The following is a 9,711-nucleotide window of genomic DNA, read 5'->3' on the forward strand; positions in this document are numbered from 1 at the left end:
TTAAATATTACTTTCTCTATTGAAAATCATGTCAAACACTTTTTCATATTCTCTTAAATGAGGTGTCTGTTCAGATCTTTGTCCTATTTTTAAGTTGGCTTCCTGGATTTCTTTTCTCCTATATAGCAGTCCTCTTATATTCATGGTATAAAAATATGCAATTTGGAAATAAATTCTCCCAGCCTGTGTCTTTTTTTTTCATTCATTGAACAGTGTCTTTGCAGAACATAAGTTAATAATTTGGATGCAGTAAAATTTATCATTTTTTTAATTTCAAGTATCACATATTTGGTGTAATATCTAGAATCTGGTTGCCAAATTCAAAGACAACCCTGAAATTCTCCCATGTCCATAAGTACAGGCCATGATCTAAGGATGGAATGGAAGCTCCATGCCCTTGAAAATGAATAGATGTACAGTCAGCTAAATTCTTACCAGATATGCATAGTTGACAGCAAGACACCCTGTTAGGTACCCCTGAAAGGAGGGGTTTCTACCTATGTTGTTTGAAATAATACTTTAAGAGAGATTTGTCCTTTCACCACATTTGTTTTATTTATTCAATCATTTATTGATATTAGTATGGACTCATACATATTTATGTTATTCTTGGATTAAAATCCAATTCTTTGCTATTAATGTTGTCCACACTGGGGTAGGTTTTTTGTTCTTTGGAAGATCTGTCTTGTTGGCTCCTGTATCCTTTTAAAATGTCCCCATATCAGCTTTTGTCACTTCCTTACTTTCTCACACTACAAGATACCTCAGGATCATCTTATATATTTCCTCCCCAGCCCTAGAATTCAACATTTCTACAAGGAGTCCTCCTTCATTCGTTGGAGAATTGTGTTATAAACCAAGATGTCTGTGCTAAGAGCACTTGTTTCTGTTGGGGAGTCACTGCTTCTAGAAACTCTCAGCTCATAGACCTTGACACAAATGATAAGGTGTGCCTGGTTACCTTTACTGACAGCAGAGTCAAAGAAATATTCAGAACAGTCTTTCTCTGTGGCAATTGGCTTTTTGATCATGATATCTCTAAAAAATTAATTGACGTAGAGACTACTAAATTGTTACTTGATACGTGTATGTGGAAGAGTTTTAGGCCAAGAATATAGATTCTTACTTGATTAACCATCATAGATTCAAGAACGTTCAATCAGTGTTCAACATTGAGCCAGTTTACAGACCCAGAAGCCCTGGAATAAAGAGGAGCCCAGGTCCCTTGAGGAAGGATGCTGCTACACTACTAGAAGTGTACTATTGAACTTTTACCGAGTCTTGTTCAAAGAACCTGTGGCCTTTATCCAGGTGACAGTCCATGAAGAACAGGAAATAATCAGACTTTAAAGGATTACTAATCATTGTCTCTGAACTGACACTATTTCAGAAGACCTGAAATGTCACTGTGGCACACCAGTCAACAAAGGGGCTTATGAAGTTAAAATGTTCAATGGGGTATCAGCGGGGCTCATCTTACACTGGATGCAGAGGGTCCTTGAACACATCCTCTGGTTCCTTCCCCACAGTAATGTATTGCATGACATGGATTGAATAATTGGTCTTCATAAGATCATCATGAGACGTAATACAAATCTCACAGTATCCCCATAGTGTTTCCATGATCTTTGGAGTGAGTACTATCATGGTTGAAATGACCAAGTAGAAGCCACTAACACTATTTCTGCTTAGGAACCCAAAAGAGGACATTCAAAGACTTGTGCCACAATCAAGGATATCAATTATCCTGGGTAATTCCTACCACACCCCATTCAAGTCCCCTGTTTGGCCAGTGCATGAGATATTGTAGACATGGACAGGGATATTGGAGAATGACGTGGATAATTGTCAGCTTAACCAGGTGGTGACTTCAAACTCAGCTGCTGCATCAGATACGATTTCACTGCTTGAGCAAATTAACATAACCATGGTTCCTGGTATTACAGAGACTGATCTGGAAAATGCTTTTTTCTCAATACCCATTAATGGATCTACACATATAAGAGTAGAGGGATGGTGATCCAGATCATTGACAGGGTGTAAAGAAGAAATGGTGGGTTTGGAGTGTGTGGTAAAATGAAACCGCCTGTGGCCCATCTGATGCTTTCCCCAAATGTCACGACATCCCCTCTAATCACAAAGGTGCAGGATGGATGGAGAACAAAGGGGTCTGAAAGGCAAGTTATGAAATATAACGATGTAAAGAGCTCTCAGGTGTTATGAGACCCATCTCACAGGAGAGACGATAGAAACAGAATGCAGGAAGGAGCAGGAACAGCCTGACCTCAGTCCCTCTAAACTTATAAGGACAGGGCTCCACATATGCCAATCTATCTTCAAGCTCAAGAGTAAAGTCCACCCTTGGGCTGTGGGAGCTCACAGCTCTCTCCTCAGACGGGGCTGAGGTCTGGGGAAGGCACAGCTGTGGTCCAGCAGATGACACTGTTGAATCGTCTCCTTTACCTGGTGATGTTCCCCAAGGTGAGTGTCTCAGGTGTCAGACCTGGTTCTATGAGGATGCTTGTGATTGCACTTGATTCATAGGGATTGATTCTTCTTATCCCCGGGGTCCTGTCCCAGGTGCAGCTGCAAGGGTCATTCCCAGGTCTAGTGAAGCCATGACAGACCATGTCACTCAACTGTGCTGTCTGTGGATTCCCCATCATCAGTGGTTATGAATGCATGTGGATCCAGCAGCCCCCAGGGCAGGGCTTGGAGTGGATGTGGTACATAAATGCTGATGGTTGCACAGCATATGACCCATCCCACGAGAGCTGCATCTCCATCTCCAGAGACAAGTCCCAGAAACAGTTCTCCCTGCAGTTGAGCTCCAGGACCACTGTGGACATGGCCATCTATTACTGTGCAAGAGACACAATGATTGGAAGTCAGGCTAAGCCCTGACACAAACCTTCCTGCAGGAGGGCTGGACTGTTGGGGGGTGATTACGACCACGAGGGTGTGCTCAGCAACCACATGCGACAGAGACCGCCCCAGGAGCAGGTGCAGAGATGGGTGGAAGAGGGGCTTCCTGTTGGACCAGGAATTTCCTCTCGAGGCTCTCGGTCTGACAGATATCTCCTATTTGTTCTTTCTCTGAAGACTCCTGATGAATATACCCGTCATATAGTAATTTGTTAAATCTTTCTAGTTCAAACTTCTGTCTAGATCACATGAATCAGGCAACCTCTGACCCAGGTAGCTAATGGACTGCTCCTGATTCTACCTGCAGGCACCTCTCTTTCCATGGTCCTATTTTGTTGTCTCCCCTGCATCTTCAGTTCTCTGATGTGTTGAAAATAAATTGTTACTGCACATTTCCAAGGTTTCTTGTGTTTGTTGTTTTTAGAATAAGAGCAACTTTCTGAATTATCTTTTATTTATTTTTTGGTGAGGAAGATTGTTGCAAACAATCTGTTCCAATCTTCCTCTATTCTTTGTATGTGGGATGCCACCACAGCATGGCTTGAAGAGCAGTGTGTAGTCCATGCCTGGGATCCAAATTCATGAACCCCAGGCTACCAAAGCAGAATGTGTGAAGTGGACCTCCACATGACCAGGCCAGCCCCTGAATTACTGTTTTTCAATTCTTTGGACCGTGGAATACTCAAACAATGGAATGGATCCTACGTTAGTTTTATTTTTAATTTTTGAGGAATTTCATACTGTTTCCATAATGGCTGAACCAATATACCTTCCCACCAATATGAAAACACTTATACAGAAAGATATAAGCACCTCCATGTTCATTGTGGCATTATTCACAGACAGTAGCCAAGACACGGAAACAATCTAAGTGCCCATCAGTGGAAAAATTGACAAAGAAGATGTGATCTATATATACATTGAAATACTAGTCATCCATGAAAAAGAAGGAAATATTACCATTTGCGACAAGATGAATGGACCTCCAGGGAATTATGCCAGGTGAAATAAGTCAGAAAGACAAAGGCAAGCACTGTATTATTTCAAAAAAATTGAATCTAATAAAAAATCAAGAAACAGAACAAACCAAAAACATCTCTCAGATACAGAGAAGAGTTCGGTGGTTACCAGAGGGGGAGGGGGTCGGATGGTGTGGGAATGGGGTGATGGCGATTGATTGTAGGGTGATAGATGGTAACTAGACTTTTTGGGGATCACTTTGTAGCATTTACAGATGTCAAATTATAATGTTGCAGAATTGAAACATATTATAAATAAAAAGAATAAAATCTACTTTTTCTCAGCTCTCTGAGTCTTCAAATTGAGAAGCAATTTCATTATACAGCCAGTCACTGGGGACAATCCAGGTACCAACTGACAGGGGAATAGGAGACCATTTGAGGTGTATCCATACCTTGGAATACTGCTCAGCATTAAAATCAACGCCAGCCGGATTCACACAACATGGACGTGTTACATCACATCTGGGTGGGAGAAGGGACAAAGTGGCAGGGAGGAACAACAGAGGAGCGATATGAAATAATTCAGTGTGGAGGAGTTGTGCACTCTTTGGATGAGGTGATTTGCACAGGTGTACACATATGACAATATTTTAAAATGTATGTGGTAAATATGTGCAGTTTGTTATGTATCAGTTATTCATGAATAAGATTGCTACAAATAAACGATTGCATAAACTGGTAGACAAGGAGAGTTAGAGACAGATGACACCATGTGGAATGTCAGACTCCAATGCACCTTCATGAACTCTGTTATCTTTTCATCCTCTAGGTGACACGAGGATGCAGCAAGATCACACATGTTCTCCTTACAGGAAGGGGCTTCTGTAAACCTCTCTAGGCATGCCCAGCTCTGTCCTGGAGCTGGTCCAGGGTACAGTGAGTCCAGTCTGGAGCACAAACCCAGAAACGTTTCAGGGGCTTACTCAGTAACAAACTGCAGAACAAATTTGTGTTTCTGTGTATAGGTTTGCATCTGCAAAATAGAATTAAAATTGACATGGCATCACATGATCTGTGTACATATGTAAAATAAAATCATATAACCAGGCCTGTCTTGATCATGTTACATTACATGCTAAGATCACATTTTCTGGAACGCTGTAATTGCCAACAAACTCCTGCAGGACTCTCTCATCTTCTCTGGGGCACTCTGCTCTCTGTACTTATCCAGCCCCAGAATTTGCTACACACTCAGAAGACTGGCAAACAGGGCCCTCCCTCCGCTGATGAAAACCAGCCCAGGCCCTACCCTGCAGTACTTGGGGAGGAGCCCCAGACCCGGGATTCCCAGGTGTTCCCATTCAGTGATCAGGACTGAACACAGACCACGCACCATGCAGTTTAGGCTGAACTGGGTTTTCCTTGTTGCTCTTTTAAGAGAGAATTTGCAGAGAACAAGAGATAATTGAGTATGTGAGAGGATACGAGTGAGAGAATCAGTATATGTGAGACAGTTTCCTGACCAGGATGTCTTTGTGTTTGCAGGTGTCCAGTGTGAGGTGCAGCTGGTGGAGTCCGGGGGAGGCTTGGTGCAACCTGGGTGGTCTCTGAGAGTCTCATGTGCAGCCTCTGGATTCATCTGTAGCAGCTACTGGATGGACTGGGTCTGCCAGGTTCCAGGGAAGGTGCTGGACTGGGTTGGTTGAATTAGTACAGATGGATGCCGCATTTACTATGCTGACTTTGTGAAGTGCTGATTCACCATCTCCAGAGACAATGACAAGAACATGCTGTATTTGTAAATGAACAGACTGAGCACCAAGGGTATGGCTGTGTATTACCGTGCAAGACGCACAGTGAGGGGAGGTCAGTGTGAGCCCAGAAGGAGAAGCAGAGATGTAGGGGGTGCTCAGGACCAGCAGGGGGTGCACACAACCCACCAATTCTGTGTTTCAGCCCCAGGAGCAGGGGAAGATGTCGGTTAACGGCTGGTTTCCTATCAGGGTCTGGGGCTTGCTCTCCATATAGCAGTTTTCCCTGGGGAACTTACCTGGTCTCAGAATTCTGTGTTTACCTCTACAGTCTCTGAATAGAAACATTGTTGCAATAGGAGAAACCTGTACTCACAAGCACAGAGGGCACAGAGTCACCAACCGTGGACTACACCTTCCACAAAGGCCAACTAACTCCTAAGCTTCTGAGGTCAGTCAGCTCAATCTATAACAGAGGCTCTGCTGGACTCAACAATGCAGCCCAGCACAGCTCAGTGCACAAGCCCGCCAGCCAGCAGGGGCGTGCAGTGCAGGCTGGACCTCAGACAACAGAGGCCTTATGAGTCCAAAGCAAGAGAAGAAGGACCCCCAGCGGTGGGATCATTGTCTTGACCCCACCCTCACAGCATCAATTTCAGGAGCACCGTGCAGATGCAGAGGGACCCGCACCACAGCTGATGTAGAAGTGGAGTCAGATGACACCACTCACCAAGGGAACAGAAACGTTTGTGTCCCCGTCACTGAGCTGTCTGTTGAGAGCATGGCAGGCTCTCCATGAGGACAGAAATGGATTGATGGAGTCCGGGAAGCAGACTGGCTCAGGGCCTTTATTATGGTTCGATGTCGGGGAGGAGTGAGGGTCTTGCTCACAGAGGGTCTCGTGGGGTTTGAATCTCTCAAAGCATCAAAGGAGGGGGAACTTGTGCTTTCTCATCAGATTTCCCATATTTGGACAAAATGAGACTAGAGAGAAAGGAGTATTAAGGTATCAGCAGTCAAATGTCAAAGATAGTCTGACTAATTACTCCACTTACAACTAGAAAAAGTGAGTGGACAAAAGAGATAAGCATCCAATGTGGTTAGAAAACAACCCAAGTCCCTAAAAAACTGGGAAGGCCCCCAAGGAGGCAATGGCAATGCCGTCCTACTGTGTAGTGTGCATACAACGTTGCCACTCAAACCTCCATCCTATATTATTTCAGACACAGTCACAAGGGGTGAGCCCACATCTGCACATCCACACAGTGACTCCTCATATCAGTGGCCTCACCCAGCATCTTGGTGAGCTCTGTGGCCCCCACCAGCTGTCTCAGTTTGTGATCTGAGTGGCACTTGCATTTCTCAACGGTGTCCCTCAAGGAGGGAGACCTGAGTCTAGATTGGTCTCACAGACTCTGAGCTGTGTACAGAAAGAAGCAAGAATAGGGGTTGCCGGTCATTTCAATAATTATAGGAATGATTACCCTCCGTGGAAATGTCCACCTTGTCCCAATTATGAACTGCAAAATAACTTGATATGAGTAAATCCACATCCATGGGAGTGCTGAACATACCTGGTCAGGAAGCTGTTTCACTGAAGAAGTGTCCTCTCCAGTTAAGTGAGCTGGTAAAGCTGTTCTGAATTACAATAAGCAGTGGTGTCACCCAGCTTTGTCTGAATTCAATGCAGTTTTTTTTTCTTTTAGCTGCTTTCTTCAAACTTGGAATATCCAATAGTTTCGACATGAGATAGTGGAGAAGGGAAATGGACTGGACTGGTTATCTGACAATATGGAGCCCCTGGATTTGTGGTGGGCATTTGATAAATGTAGAAACATCCGCATGAGTAGAGAGAGGATGGCACTGTTCTCAAAGCAGCCAGTCCTCCTGGCCACATAGGGCCCCATGACAAGCTCCTTCAGCACATTTTCTGCTGGGAAGAGAGGAGCCCTGGTGTTGGTGAAGTGGGACCCCAGAGAAAGCACTGAGGTCTCCAAGGACACAGCCAGCACTCGCCTCTCCATGGGGTGACTGATTAGTGAGTCTCTCTCCGCCTTGAACGTGGGGTCTTGAGTCCACGAGGCAAGTTGTCAGGAGGGGAAAATGACAAACAGGATGGAGCCCCAAGGATAGGCAGTACCTGAGTCTGTCCTAATGACCAGGTGTCCTGCGGAAGCCAGGGCACCCTCCGGAGCTGATCTTGCTCCAGCCAGCTGCAGCCCTGTCCACCAGGGGACCCTGCAGAGCCACCTCACCTGAGTCAGCTGACAACAGTCCTGCCTCTTCGTCCTCCTACTTCTCAGGGATCTCACCTCCAACAGCTGCAGTGTCTCCAGGGAACCCCCAGCTGCAGGCCCGAGAGTGTTGAAGGGGTGACCCTTTCCATTTCTAGCCTCAGTCCTAGTCCCATGCTCACACTCCTGGTGGTGTCCACAGAGTCCTGGGCAGCAGCATTCTGAAGCCTGGGCACAGTCACTAACACTGCATAGAAACACCGAGAGGTGAACGCCCTGTGAGCCCCAACAGCATCATCCCCTGCACGGAGCGCTCAGGACCACCCAGCACAGGGCTCCAGCCCAGGAGCAGGTGCTCAAGGAGACTGGGGAGGGCTTTCCTCAAAGAGCCTGGATTTACTCTTTTTCAAAGAAATAGCAATCTAAAATAAGATCCGGGCAAGGATTGCTGAAATGTCTTTAAACGGATAATTCTATTGGGATAATTTATCAAAAACAGTCAGGGAATGACAAACTATATTACAAAATGGGCTTCTAGGAATTCTAAATATCTTCATAGTCAAAATCTGGACTAGAAAGATCATGATATTAATTCAAAGTTTACAAAATGTTTGCAGATTCTCTCATCCCAAGGATAAGACATTCAGACATCAAAGCCCAGAAGAGGATCAGATGGGTTACAAATGAGAAGCACGTCCTTTGAGGGCTTGTGCCTCAGTGCAAGGAGGTCTGTACACACAAAGCTCTGGACATGTCAGGAGACAGACATCTTACAACACGGATTAGGACTAGGAGCCTCCTCATCCTGTTGAACGTGCTTGCTGTATCATCTGTCAGCTCATTCTCAGGTTGGGCCAGGTCATCAACTAGGAAATATTCTTCCTCATGAATATGCAAATGATAGGAGATCTATGGAGATAAATATGGATATGTCTGTTGCCGGGGAGCATCACCCAAACATCACACTCCCTCCCCTACAGAAGCCCTGAGACCACAGTGCCTCACAATGGGCTGGAGCTGGAGAATCCTCTTCTTGGTGGCAGTAGCTTCAGGTAAGGGATTCCCCTGTCCCTGCACTGAAGAATAGATCATGGCCACACAAGAGAAATTCCATCCACTCGTGTCTTCTCTCCACAGGTGTCTCCTCCGAGGTCCAGCTAATACAGTCGGGGCCAGAGTTGAAGAAGCCTGGGTCATCAGTGAAGATCTCCTGCAAGGCTTCTGGATACACCTTCACTGAATATGCTATGCACTGGGTGCGACAGGCCAATGGAAAAGGGATTGAATGGATGGGATCTATCAGTCCTCATGATGATGATACGAGCTACGCACCGAAGTTCCAAGGCAGAGTCACCATCACCGTGGACAAGTCCACGAGCACAGTCTACATGGAGCTGAGCAGTCTGACATCTGAGGACACGGCCATGTATTACTGTGCGAAAGACACAGTGTGATAACCCACATCCTGAGAGTGTCAGAAACCCTGAGGGAGACGGCAGCTGTGCTGGGCTGAGGAGATGAAGGGAGTATAATTCTTCTGCTCCTCATACCAAAGACTCAGGAATCTGAGATAAAGGATAATGACCTCATGGGCACGCTAGTCTATTACTGGAAGGATTTAAGATCCCAAGTGTTCTTTGAGCAAGACACAGGGAGGTGATCTTGCCTCAAAAGACCAGTGTCATTTACTTGGGTTTTCTACTGGGGATAATGAGTCCTTTTGTTCTTTGGAAATCCTAGTTGACGGATCATCTGGGAAAATTTGCTTGGTGTCAAATGTGGGATTCTTGGACTACAGAGCTCTCTCTAGCAGGTTCTCTGACTTTCACCGTATTTTGG

The 9,711-nt window shown here is 45.4% G+C and overlaps 1 gene segment (V, D, J or C); it reads left to right on the forward strand.

Annotated features, from left to right (window-relative positions):
* Window positions 1–8,819: 8,819 nt before the first annotated feature.
* On the forward strand, window positions 8,820–9,326 carry LOC103562612 (immunoglobulin heavy variable 1-69-like). The segment is given in 2 exon segments: window positions 8,820–8,924; window positions 9,010–9,326. Coding segments are annotated over 2 exon segments (363 nt in total).
* The last annotated feature ends 385 nt before the right edge of the window (window positions 9,327–9,711 follow it).

The sequence above is a fragment of the Equus przewalskii genome, chromosome 25 (genome assembly GCF_037783145.1).
Source record: "Equus przewalskii isolate Varuska chromosome 25, EquPr2, whole genome shotgun sequence".
Taxonomy (NCBI): domain Eukaryota; kingdom Metazoa; phylum Chordata; class Mammalia; order Perissodactyla; family Equidae; genus Equus; species Equus przewalskii.